Consider the following 14333-nt stretch of genomic DNA (forward strand, 5'->3'; position numbering starts at 1 on the left):
TGGTATCTCCAAGGGTACTGAAAGAGAGACACCTTTTATTTGCCACTGTATTATGAGTCCATGATCTGGAGAGGGTAGAGCTTAGAGAGAGAGCACAAGTTCAATCAATGAGCTCAGCATTTTATACCTAGATTATGAAAAGAGAATGTTAAGGAGATATTGGGCATATAAATGAACCTGTGTCAGCTTTTGACCTTAGAATTACGTTTCTTTTCTAGTAAGGGAATTCCAACAGAGCTTAAATTGTGTTCATATGTTGCTCAGTACGAGGGATTCATTTGGAGAAGTGCATCATTAGGCTGTTTTTGCCACAAATGCTCTTACCTGAGTCTTGGAAGTGCAAGGTGTAAGGGGAAGTTCTGATACTAAGGTCTAGTTCCCTAATTGGTTCTTGATTTGTCAGGAAGGAAGGCTGGGAGCCAATGGCTGGGCAGAAGGTACAGGTGGGATTTCTGAGTCTCAAGAGGAAAAGGAACAGCAGAGAGGGCTTTCTGCCTTGTTTTGGAGAAAAAAAGGACATAGCAATCATGTAAAGCCTTGGGGAGAGCTAGAGGCTGTGGTGTCCACTATGGGCGGGTGGCTAAGTATGTGGAGGAGACTGAGATAATAAATTGGTAATGGTACGTCTTTTCGGGCGAGAAGTATTTGTGCCCAGCAATTGTGCTTAGCAGGCAAGTTAAGAAGGTAACAAAGCTGTCTGTGTGTCCTTTATCCGAGGATTCAAAAGGAAGCCGGGTTAGGGCTTGTTGAGATCCCAGAGCTAAGCCAGGTGGAACAAAAGGGAGTCTGGAGGGGCTGGTAGCTCGACAGCTCCTGGGCAAGGCAGTGGCATGGTTTTAATAAAACTACACACAACACAAGCCGTTCAGATAACATGGCCTCTTGATTAGGATCAAGAGATGTAGTTCTACACGAGAGATTCAAGGATGCTTCTAGTAAAACACAGAGGCAGGCAAGCCTAGGAGACAGTCTAGTGGCTTGAGAACCCCCTTTACACTTTCGGATTATGCATACTACCCTCCGTAATCATGTACTTGGAAGGCTAGTTCCTTTTCTTGAACATACTGTTTAAATATACCTTTCTCCAAACCATGTACCTTGCAACCTTAGAAACCTCTGACCCTTACCTATGTCAGGCTAAGCAATTCCACACTTGAATACGCAGCTTCCCTATCCTTGGTAATAATCAAATTTATGTAGTTTCTATTCATGGATATTCCCAATGTATCTGGATATGAAGATGAGAAGACTGATTTGGTCTGAACTTGCTTCAGGTGCCTGAGCAGGAAGGTAAAACTGTCCTTTATTAGCTTTTAGGAAGAATTCTCTATGTACCATGTGAGGCCTATGCATAATTGGGCATTCATTGGATTAAAGTCACATACTGCTCCACATGTACACTTCTATACACATGGGCTTGTATGCATACAGATCCCTTTCTAGTTAGAAGGCATATACTGTATGAGTAAAATGAATAGTATAATAAATTAATTACCAATGCCATGGTACTATAAAACTATATATTTTATACTTTAATTTTGTTGGTAGTATGATAGGTCTACTTATGCCAGAACCATCCCTTACATGAGATACTCTGTGCACTGCTATGCTAAAATGTCTTTGACATCATATGGTGGGACTTTTCAGTCTCATCATAATCTTATGGAACCACCATCCTGTGTCCCACCATTGACCAAAATGTCACACAGCAGGTGATGTTCTGTGATCTGAGGAAGAGAAATTATACAAGGTCATTCCTAAAAGCACTAGCAAGCCTGGAACTTCCTGGAGTCTGGAATGAATAACCACAGGGATAGGGTAGTAATCTCAATTAAAGAAGGATCTGAAGCTAAACACTGCACCATAAATGGATGTGTTATGGAGTTGGAGAGAAAGCTAGATGGGTAGAACACCTGTTGACCAGGTGTCAGAGTCTCAGCTTGAATACTCAGAAGCTCACAGAAATCTGGACACAGTAGTGAACATCTGTAACCTCAGTGCTCTTAGGATGAAATGGGAAGTGGAGACAGGAGAATCCCTGGGAGTTAATGAATTACCTATCCTGGAGCATAGTGGCAAAAACCCAAAAGAGCCCTAGCTAGTACAAGGTGAAAGGAAAGATTGAACTCCTGATGTTGTCCTTTTACCTCCAGATGTAGCTTTGGCATGCACAAGCCTGAAGTCACAAGAACACACACACACATGAATGCATGCATGTGTGTACACACACACACACTCACACACACACACACACACATGAACACGAGTGTGCATGTGTGCTCATGAATACACAAGCATGCATACATGAGCCCACCCAACACAATGAGCACATACACACAAGCACATAATATGCAACACCCACCTGTACCCCCCCCCCCCCCATACACACATACACACAAAGTTAAAGAGTAGAATCTAGAGAGCTTTTGGAAAAATATCCAGGAGGTAATTGGTTTCAGGCATCTGAAACTCAGGGAGAATTCCCCTGTGAAAGCTTTCATCAGCAAGATTTCAGGAGAGAACTGCCTGACTAGAAACCAGGTTGACTGTAACCAGGGAACAGCACATATAATTGTTCATATGCTGAGAAAATGGCCAGTCAGCAAGCAAGTCTGAACATGAGGCTCTCTGAAATGGGGTGAATGGAAATAATGAAAAGCTTTTTATAAAGAGGTGGGGGAAGTAAGTTAATGGGTAAGAATGCTTGTTGTGCAAGCATGAAGAACAGAGTTCAGACCTCCAGCATCCATGTAAAAACCTGGCCTTGGCCATGAACACTTGCAACCCCAGTATAGTGGGAGGCAGAGACAAGAGGGCTAGTGCAGCTTGTTCATAGGCTCCTAGCTCCAAGCTCAGTAAGAGATTCTATTCTCAAGGGAATAAGGCAGATGAGGCAGAGAGTTCCCTGTATCCTTCTCTGGTTTTCAGGTGCATGGGGGTACACACATATAGCCACAGATGGGAGTGCTCATCTCTGAACACACACAAGTAAAATAAAATTAAATAAAAAATAAAATTATACTAAGGGAAAGGAGTCAGGCAGAGAAAGACGGGCACCATATGATCTCAGATTTGAATTTTTTTCTTTTTACCAGATGTGAAATCTTAAAAAGCTAAACTCAAATCAAGCATGGTGATACATGCTTAGAAATCCAGAACTTGTAAGGTGGAAGTAGGAGGATTCCAAGTTTGAGGTACTGGTCTATACAAAAAGACTTAAAAAAAGGAACACACTTATTTATCTTATGAATAAGTTCTTGGGTTCAAATGTGGGTGGTGATATATGGCTTAATGTGTATATAACCATTACATGGGTATTTGTTTATTAACCCATCATGGCATTGCATACCTTGAATAAACTCAAACTTTCTCAACTAAATATTTAACAAATTTATTATCTGGTGATTGTTCACTCAGAATGTCCAGTTAACCATCTAACTTGTAGCAGGTACAAATCCTTAAAACCTTGTAAAATTTCAGATCTGATAGACTATCAACTGGTATCATAAGATCCACTAATACATCCCTAAAAGCAGTTGGATGATCTGGGCTTCGGCAGGAATGGTCATGGGACCTTCTAAAGTATCTTTCAGTGACTGCTGCTTAGAGCCCAAGTAATATTTTATAGTACACCAGCAATATCAGGAAGAGAAAATTGGAAAAAAATTGATACCCCAAATCCTTGTAATAGCTAATGTTGTCAACTTAACACAGAGGAACTTTCCTGGCCCATTTATGAGGGGTTGTCTAGGTTAAAAGTCTGAGACTGGCTTTGAGGGACTGTCTTGATTCTGGTTAATTGATATGGAAAGGACCCACCTTAATTGTGGTGTGATGCTTCCTTGAGCAGGGAATTCTGGACTGTATTAGAATGGGGAGAATAAGCTGAGCCCTGGCATGCATGCGTTAATTCATTGGTCTCTTTCTTTTACCTTTTTACTTCATTTATGTGTATGTCTGTGTATTTGTGTGAGCATGTTTCACATGTGTTCATGTGCTCCAGGAGTCCAGAAGAGGGCATGGGACTCTCGGGAGCTTGAATTACAGGAAATTGTGAGTTGCTGGGTGAAATCCAGCTCAGGTCCTTTGAAGAGCAGAAAATGTTCTTAAGTGCTGGGCAATTGCCCTGGACTCTGGTGTCTGCTCTTGACTGTGGGTGCAATGTGACCAGTTCCCTCAGGTTCCTGCCTTTATAACTTCTCTGCCATGATGGACTGTAACCTGGAATTATGAGTCCCAACAAACCCTTTCTCCCTTAAGTTACCATTGTCAAGATATTTTATCACAGCCACAAGAAAAGAAACTAAGATGGCCAGGGACAATTATTGTTCATTTAAAGGGCCAGACAGTAAATAGGTTTTGCTTTTCAACCCATATGCCTTTGCCTGTACATTTTCAATTCTGTGGTAAAGCAGCCACAGGTAATAAAAACAAATAAGCATCTGTATTCACACAAATCTGTTTGATGGCATGGGCACAGAGGCACATAGCCATAATGGCAGCATTGGGGAGGCTGTGATAGAAGGATTTTGACTTCAGAGTCAGTCTGAGCTACATGGTGAGAACCTGGCTCAACGAAGTAAAACATAAATTAAGAAGTACTATATAAAAGCTGGTTACTGACACTGAATTTCAAACTCCACACGATTTTGTGCAAAATTTCCCTTTTTATTCTACCACTTAGAAATACAAAAATTGGGATGGCAAGATAGATGACCAGGTAAATATATTTGCTACCAAGTCTGATGGCCACAGCAAGATACAGTAGCCACATCATGGACAATGGAAAATTTAGAACCGATAACAAGTTGTCCTCTGACCTCCATATGTGTGCCATGTCATGTACATGCATGTCATTCACATATATACAAATAAAATGAAAATGTAAACATTCTAAAAAGGACTCTAAGCTTGTGGACTTTAGAAATACAGATGATAGGGTCTGTCTTTAGCCTTCAGGCTGCTATAGCTTATTGATCTTTGGTCTAGGCCAAATTTTATCAGTGAGTGGTCATGAACAGCAGACTTATAAACAAGTGCTGAGACTAAATAACTATTGAAAGATGCTCAGCCTTAAATGGACATCCATTATAACTTCTTCCAAGGTCCACGGAACATTGCAGAAGAGGGGATGGAAATGAATGTAACATCCAGAAAGGAGGAGAATACTGTGCTCCAGGCATGACAAGGGTGCTGTACTTTTGAACTCTTAGCATATGTGGTTAACTTGTTAAGACTGGTCCAATCAATATTCTAGCCGGAGGGAACACTATTTCTTCAGTGATGTACCTACTGTTAAGGGGCCTATGTTTCTGTAAATAGACCCTCATCTATGCTCCTTTAAGCCATGCTAGTTAAACTTACCAGTTAAGTGCCTAAACCTGCAAAGACTTGATATGCCAAGGTTGGGGGCTACCCAGGGGCTGGGCCACACTCTGAGAAGGGGAGGGAGAATGGGAAGAGGCAGTGAGTGGTATGTAAAAATATAAACAAAACCAAGATGCAACCCTGAGAGGATGCCCATGCTCCAGTAGACAGTTCTAACCCCCTACTCATACAGTAAGATGACTCAAAGTGTGTTAAAAAAAAGATTATATGAAGTTCAGAGTGCACTGTTATGCTTGAAGACTGGAGTCTAGCATGGCTGCCCCCTGAGAGGCTCCAACTAGCAGCTGACTCAGACAGATGCAGAAAACCACAGCCAAACAGTAGATGGAGCTTGGGAACTCTTATGGAAGAATGGGAGGAAGGATTGCAACCCCTAAGGGGATAGAACTCCACAGGAAGACCAACAGAGTTTTGGACCCTTGGGTCTCTCAGAGACCAAACGACAAAACAAAGAGCATACACAGGCTGGACTTAGGCCTCCCTGCACATATGTAGCAAATGTGTAGTTTGGTCTTCATGTGAGTCCCAAATAACTGGACCTGGGCCTCTCCCAAAAGCTGTTGCCTGCCTGTGGGATATGTTCTTCTAGTTGGGTTGCCTTGTCTGGCTTCAGTGGGAGAGGAAGCACCTAACTTTGCTGAGACTTGAAGTGCTATGGTATGGAGATACCCAGGGGGCCTCCACCCACTCAGAAGAGAAGGAGAGGGACAATGATTATGAGAAGGCGGTGACCAGGAGAGGGGCAGTGAGTGGGATATAAATGATTAAGTAAAAAAAAATGAAATAAAGTTTGGGTGGAAAATAGAGGGTATATAAACTCCAGGGCATGAAATATGGGTGGATACAATCAAAATTCATTATATATGTAAAGTTTTTAAATAAAATGAACAAAGAAAAAGGAAAGCCAAGTCCCAGCCCACCTCCCTGGATAAGGAACAGCTTACTTCTTCCCACCCTCATATGTACCTGCTGACTCCTATTAGATAGTAACTTGCTGGAGTTTATCTTATCACTACCCTGTGCTCACTGCGAGACAGACTAGACCTTAGGGACCATCTTTTCATATCCTTTAGTGTTTAAACACAGAATCATTCATATATATATACATATATATATATATGTATATATGAATACATATATTCATATATACATATATATATGTATATATATATTTTTAACGGAATCCTAAGGTATTCAAATCTCCCATGAATAAAAATTATTCACAAGGAACTTACTTTGTTTAGAAGAAACCTTTTTCTTAGGTGAATTTGATGCTGCTTCTGAAAAGGAAAAAGGTAGAAGAAATTTGCATGATTCCCCAGATGCATTCCAACTGTCTTTCACTCTGGCTTGACTCATGGGTAACAAGTTGCTTTCTGAATGTATATGAGGCTTGCTCCACAGGAGGGAGCTCTTGTCTGGCTCTGTAATCATAGATTCTAGAAAAGGGATGTGTGTGGTGGTTTGAATGTGAATGGCGCCTGTATACTCAATGCATTGAACATTTGGTTACCAGTTGGTAGATTGTTTAGAAAGGATTAGGAAGTGTGGTCTCTTGGAAGGAGATGTGTCACTGGGGGGTGGGTGGGTTTTGAGGTTTCAAAATTAGCATCAGGCCCAGTCTTGCTCTTTTTCTACTTCCATCTTCCATCTGTTTCCATGCCTAGATGAAGCCCTACACTAATATTTTATTATTTATCCCCAATTACACATCCTAGATGTCAGTGTACCTAAAATTTTTAGGATAGCTCCAAGAAGAAGCATAAAACGAAGGATCTCAATTCCAGGAGATTTCATTTCATTGTGGACAACTGACCACATCTACAGACCTTTGAAAGTTACAAGTTGAGGGAGGCACTGTGCAGCTGATGGCTATGGGAATTGGGAAGTGGCATGAGGGGACTAGAGATGCTGCTAAAGATGCTAGAACAAAATCATAGGATGGTCCCATTAGTGCTATGGGTAGCACCATACACCTTAGTTTCTGAGGCAGAATCTCTCATTGGCCAGGAAGAAGCTCAGTGGCAAGTAGGCTAGGCTGGCTGGCCAGAGAGCTCCAGGGTCCTCTTCTTTCCACCACATCCCTAGTGTTGGGATTACGTGTGTACTATAATGCCTGGCTTTTAAAAAAAACTATATGAGTCTGAGGATCAGACTCAGGTATTCATGTTTTCATGGTAGGCACTTATCTCCTCAGCCTTTTTATTTTTGAGACAGCGACTTACCATATAGCCTAGACTAGTCTACAATTCAAACCAATCCTCTTGCCTCAGCTTCCCTAGCACTGGAACTACAGGTACCACCCATCATGCCTGACATTTCTACATATCCAAAACCCTTAAGACGATTCCTCTTTTCTAGGACACGGTATGAAGTGGTCTTTGCTCACCTTTAATTTGCTTCCTTATTAACTCAGTTAGATCTGCACGGTTGATTTCCTCTAAGATCCAGACGGTGACTCTCTTTACCCAATCACTGGGGCAATAGTCTGTGAGAATTTCTGCTAGCTGAGCTCCATTGGCTAGATCCATTGTCAGCTTGGGGATCTGTTTCATTGTCTCTGAGAGAGAACAGCTCTTTAATATACTCTTGAAATTGTTCAACTCAGTCTTGTCCAGCTTTTTCAGGACATGTTTTAGGTTGAAACCCAGCTGATCAGAATATTCCATCCTGACCCACAGGTGAGATCTGAGCTTCCAGCTCTAGAGAACTGTGGGGAGAAATGGAAAGAGTCAATGAGATAGCTTTCTTAACTCAAATGCTGGTGACCTTTGTGCCTTAGCAGGAGCTATCAGTACCGTCTCCTGCTCCTTTAAGAACAAATTCCTCCCACTCAAGGGGGAGGGAGATGGGTGGAAGAACTCTGGGGAAGGGCAACATTTGAGATGTAAATAAAATAATTAATTAAAAAAGAATAAAATTATGTAAATGGCAAAAGGGAGCAAATTCCTGATAATGGTTAAGTTCACATAGAGATCCATTCCTTCACCTAATTTAAGGAGTTAATATGAGAGTATTGGTCCCATTGAAAACATGCCAGCCTCTCAAGTCACATGAAAAATCTACAGTGCCATGTGTCCTGTGCTTAGGAGATCACCGACTACGTTTAAGCTCGATGTATAAATAAGCTGATGAAATTTATGGTGTAAGTCTCCATAACAACCTGATACATAGTTACCTTATGCTGTTTATGCAGTAAGGCAGAGTTTTGAATCTGCATGAGGTGAATCTATGTATGAATGTTTACAGACAAAACAGCATGGAGAAGGAATTCTAAGTGAGAACAGAAAAAAAAACATAGTTTTATGGGACTTCATGTTCTTAAAAAGCCCAAGACTTTCAAGACCAAGCCTCTAAAGTAGGCATTACATAGTAACAACATTAAGAATTTGAGTTGAAAAAATTTCGACAGTTGAATGGCAAGGTATTTTCACTTACCACTGACCCAGGAGAGAGGTAAAGTTTTACAGACACTATACATGGATTTCTCAATCCTATTCATGTAGAAGAAAGGATGGTTGTGCTCATTATAAAGTCTCTGCTGATGGTCTCAGGGTGTATATTCTTATCTCCAAGATCATTAAATTGTTCACATTAAACATGCGCATATGTACCTTGTGTTACTTCATGCCCACCCTCTACTCTCCTGAGAGGTAATTGTCAAGATGGTATCTATTCATGTTGGATAACGTGACTGAATGTAAGCTAAAATATTATAATCAAAGTGCTGAAAATGCCAATGACCTTAATTAGCTTTTGGCAAGAATATTCCAAATATTTTATTATTTTTTAAAAGTTGAAAATATATTTTTCATAAAATATATTTGGATTATTGTTTCTCCTCTCCTAACTCCTCCCAGATTCTTCTTACATCTCCACTCACCCACATGCATATCCTTCCTTTCTCTTTCATTAGAAAACAAGCATCTAAAAATAAATAGGACTGGAGAGATAGCTCAGCAGTTAAGAGCACTGACTGCTCTTGCAGAAGCCCTGAGATCAGTTCTCATCAACGCACAATCATCTGGAATGGGATACAATGCCCTCTTCTGGTGTGTCTGAAGAGAGTGACAGTGTACTCATATACATAAATAAATCTTTAAAAAAAAAGATAAAAATGAAGATAAAATAAAACAGACTAGAATAAAGCACACAAATGAAGCCAAAGAAAAGGTAAATGAGAAATGCATAGATGCTAAGTTAGGCATATTGGACACACAGAGAAACACCATAAACACCACAAAACCAGAAACCATAGCATGTAAACACAAGACCTGTAAATAAGAAAACAAAACTAAATATCTGGACAAAGCGCTATTAAATTAAAACAAAACAAAACAAAACACCCCCCCCAAAACCTCCACAACTACCATTGAGTTTGTTTTGTGCTTGTTAGCTGCTACTGTATGGTTTGTATACCCAGTAAGACTGTTGTAGAAAATGAATTTTTCCAGTGTGAGTAGTTATAGTTTTGTGGTAAGACCCTTTGAAATTTATTTTAAAAATTATATTTATAGAAATTTCATATAGTAAGTATAGTCACCATGCTATACATTGGGTCCTAGGACTTTCTCGCCCTACATATCTGGAATTTTTGTACCCCCAGACCATCATCTCAGTGATCTGTAACACAAGTTAGGAGGTCGTTTTTGTCTCTGGACTATGTTTTGACTCTGGCCTCTGTTCTTAGCTCCAGGACAAGAGAATAGTGTGGGGTACAATTGTAAGCACAATGAGTTTCTGATGTTAGTGAAATAAAAGTTTGTAGTGAAACAAAATATAGTTCAGGGGCTGGAGAGATGGCTTAGAAGTTATGAATGCTTGCTGTTCTTCTAGAGGGACTAGCCCTGTAGAAGCTTCCTGTAACTCTTGCTGCTGTAGATCTAACACCATCTTTGGTGCACATAAAAACAAAATCCTAGACTAGAGGTTCATCAGCTGACAAATGGATAAGAAAAATGGTGTGTTATAACAGGACTCAATTCACCTGTGGAGAATACATTTTAAAGATTTATATTGTAATCTTTTTATTTATGTGTGTTTTTATGTGTATATATTCATGAGTGCAGTCCCACAGAGGCCAGAAGAGGGCATTGCTGTTATGAAATCATATCACTGTACAACAGCAGCAGGCTGTTGTGAGCTTCCTGATGTGAACTCTGGTTTGCTGGAAGAATAGTGAGTGCTCTTGACCACTGAGCAATCTCTCTAGCCAGGAATAAAATTATTATTTTTATTATTATCTTTTTGAGATGGGTTCTCACTATGTTAGCTTTGGCTGGCTTTGAACTTTCTTTGTCGATCAGGCTGGGCTTGAACTCAGAACTGCCTGCCCCTTCCTCCAAAGTGCTGTGATTAAAGGTTATGTACCACCACAAATGGCTTTGAAATAATTTACTTGACAATATTAACATTTTTCTTTTGGGACAGGATCTCCTGTACCTAAGGCTGGTTTCAAACTCATTATGTAAGGATGACCTCGAGTTCCAGAATGTGCCTTGCCTTTGCCTCACGAGTGCTGTGATTACAGCTGTGTAATCCCATCTCTGGAACATGCAGAGCTGGGTTCTAACCTAGGGTTTCATGCATGATAGACAAACACTGTTTAACAACTAAGCTTCATGTCCAGCTTTGTAGCAGGATACTTATTCTGCTACATTGTATTCCCAGTGGAGCTTTGTGATTAGGCAGTAGAAGAGGAGGTGGAGCTGGGAGAGAAAGAGAGGAAGAGGAGGCGAGAAATTGAGGAAGGGGAGGAGAAGAAGGAGGTTATCAGCCATGGAGACCCACGGTCAGGTCCTGGGTAGCAAATTCTATCAAAAGGTTAGCTATTTAGTAACAACTCTAATTGTGTGGGCACCTTGTTGACTAAGCATTTCTAAATATATAAATCCTTTAGATGATCATTAAGCTTTAAGAGTCTCATCTCTACTGGGTACTGTGAGGATGACAGATATTGTCTGGGATTCAGCTGAGCTTTGTGGATTTAGCATGGGAGATTGGCCAAGCCATCCCCCATGCTGGCATCAGGTGGGTGCCAGGGCCTGTGCATCTAGTTAGGTGGAGACCCGCGTCAGAGCAGAGGAGCAGTGGGAACATGGTGGCTGCCCGGGAACAAGCCGGACCGGGTACTGTTCTCTAAATTTCACCCCTTCATAGCTTTATTTTATGCATTTTTAAAACTTAGCACACAAAACAATTGGCTTCATTACACGTTTACAATCATCCATTACACCGTTTCAATTCATCTCTCTTTGTCCTGAGTTTCCTTCTCACTTTGGATGAATCCCTTCCTTCCCTTGAAGTAATTCTCAATTCTGTTTTCATGCCATATGTTATCTAGTTTATTACTGTCTAGAAGAATACACTTCTAATATCTGTAGGCAGATAGAATATGCTATACAAAATTAGCTAGCCTCAGAATGACAAATATCACATTTTCTCTCAGACCTCAGGCTTTAAGATGCAATACCTATGTTATACAAACACATAGACATACATGAACATGGACCTAGGAAAGTGACTATGAGAGGGGAGGAAGGGACCCAAAAGTAGGGAGGGAGGAGGCAAAGAGCATAATAGTGTATGCACGAGCTGAAAGCAGAAAGTAGGTCTACTTGCAGTAGGAGGGAGGGCGGGTCTATTTGGTGGGGTGAGAAGGGTAGTGGGGATATGAAAGAAAACATATGAAAAATGTCTCAGTGAAACACATTGCTTTCATCAACTCCTAGTTGCAGCTTCAGGTTAAATAGGATTTTGAATTTGGTTCATAGGTCAGTGGGAAGCTGTTGCTAGCTTTCCAACAAGGCTATCATTTATCTAGTCTTTTTTAATACACAGAAGCATTTTGCCTCAGTGCTCATGTTATGTAGAGGATCCATGCCAAGAATCTACTCAAGAAATATTTATCCCTTGTGGAAATGCATATTCATGATGCCAGCTACTCAGGAGGCACAGGCAAATGTAGAACTTGAATTCTTTACTTTAAGGTCAGCCTGGGCATCATAGTGAGTCCTGTCTTGAATGATACACATTATATACTTAGTGTTCATCTAAATATTTCTTCATGTTTTATAGTTCTTCCACAGTCTGGGGATGTAGTTCAATTGGTGCAAGTGCTTACCCAGCATGCTCAAGGCCCTGGGTTCCTTCTTTAGCACTCACACAAATCAGGCATGGTGCTGCATGACCATAATCAAAGCATGTGGGAGGTGGAGGCTAAAGAGTCTAAGCTTCTACCTCATATTTGCTACATAGTGAGTTCAAGGCCAGGCAGGAGACATGAGACCCTGCCTCACTGAGACAAACACTGTTTTGTCTCTCATGTGTGTCACCTAGCTATGAGTATTTGTTTTGTTTGTTTTTGGAGTACATGTGGGAGCCAAGTAGTTATAGACAGGCCATTGGGAGATGGACTCATTAAGGGAAATGGGCTTAGGAAAATATAGGTAAAAATCAGAGTAGGAAGAGAAATGCTTAGAGTAGAAAGGTTCAAATGTGAATGGGGAAGTGACAAATTTGGGACTTAACTGAAATGAAGGGCATATGAAAAAACTGCATGGAAACCTACATCTTGCAACCAGAGTGAAAAAATATAATTAGAGGGAATAGTGGCATGAAAGAGTGGGGGAGAATATTCCAGGATAAAGATGCAAGTGGGGCAGGGGGGGAGGGTGGGAGGGAAGAATATGGAGTAAAGAGTGAGTTAATCAAAACTAAACAGATCTAAAGAAGTTTTGAACATCCAGGCTGGCCTCAAATTTGCTAATTAAAAATATAAACAAAAAAAAAAACCAATAAAAAACAAAAGGATGTTGGCAGGAAGACTGTCCCTGTGTCATTTAGATGCCAGTACAGTGCCGGGCTCAGGTAATAAAGCAAGTGCTGAGTTAACTGAGAATGTCTTCTAGGTCAAATACTTTAAAAGCAAGAGGAACAAAAGATTAATTAATGAAGTTAAAAATTTCACCTAGGTGTTGGAAGTCAATTTCCTAGTTTATCAGCAGGACCTGTGATTTCTTTGTTTTTTAAAGTGGCTATTTTATTTATTTACATTTCAAATGTTACCCCCCTTCCCAGTTTCCCCTCTACAAGCCTCATATCCTCTCCTCCCTAGAACCTGTGATTTCAGTGTCCATAATTGAAATGAATGAATGAATTGATTACTTGAATAAAGCACACAAGCTGGGAGCCTCAGTGAGTGAAAGGAAATGAAATTGATTGGGAAGGTGGATAAGAACCACTGCTGTAGAGTGAGAGAAAGTGAGATCTTCTTTGGATGGAGTGACGTGTGGGGCAAGTAGACCCAGCCACCAGACAGGAGACCTGGGAAGGTTGAAGCAGGTTCAGACACACTGGGGAATTCTCATAACTGAGAATGGTAGGCATTGGAACCAGTTCCCCAGGCTCTGCCTGCTCTGGAACACGTAACCACAACACCCCATGGAGAGGGCCATGACAACTTGTCAGGTAGGGACAATACCTGAAGTCCTTCCCCATGCTAATAAAGCATCCCTAACATCTCAGGCTCAGCCAATGGGAAGCATCGATCCTTGGCTCTCACCTTACCCCAAAATTTTTATAAAGTCCTTATCCATATGGAATAAAGTGCACGAGTTATTTTGCCACAAATCATCTGAGGGCACTTGTCTTATTGAGCTGTAACACTCCAGGGAAAAGTTTTTTCTCCCAAAACATTCATGGCTGGATCCAGACTCTGCCTAGCAGATTCCTGCCCCAGCTTCTACTTGGAGAGGTGTAGCACTTTGGCAGTCTGAGAGTGGTGTAAGAGAGAGCTATCAGGAAAAGATTTATTTATTTATTTATTTATTTATTTAATTTTAGGAAAAGTTTTAAATATGGAGCTTAAAAGCATACAAAAACTGCTGACCTACTGGTGCATGCTTGCAATTCCAGCTGTTAGCATTCTGTCTAAACTCCACCTC

The 14333-nt window shown here is 40.8% G+C and overlaps 1 protein-coding gene across 1 annotated transcript in view; it reads right to left on the reverse strand.

Annotated features, from left to right (window-relative positions):
• Positions 1–8057, reverse strand: part of Nlrp2 (NLR family pyrin domain containing 2) — a 42375-nt gene extending 34318 nt beyond the window's left edge. The window contains exon 1 of the mRNA XM_028775105.1: positions 7778–8057. Within this exon, the coding sequence (XP_028630938.1) occupies positions 7778–8057 (280 nt within the window). The remainder of the gene's footprint in view (positions 1–7777) is intronic.
• Between the last annotated feature and the right edge of the window lie 6276 nt (positions 8058–14333).

Source organism: Grammomys surdaster, unplaced genomic scaffold, assembly GCF_004785775.1.
Source record: "Grammomys surdaster isolate TR1022 unplaced genomic scaffold, NIH_TR_1.0 252, whole genome shotgun sequence".
NCBI lineage: Eukaryota > Metazoa > Chordata > Mammalia > Rodentia > Muridae > Grammomys > Grammomys surdaster.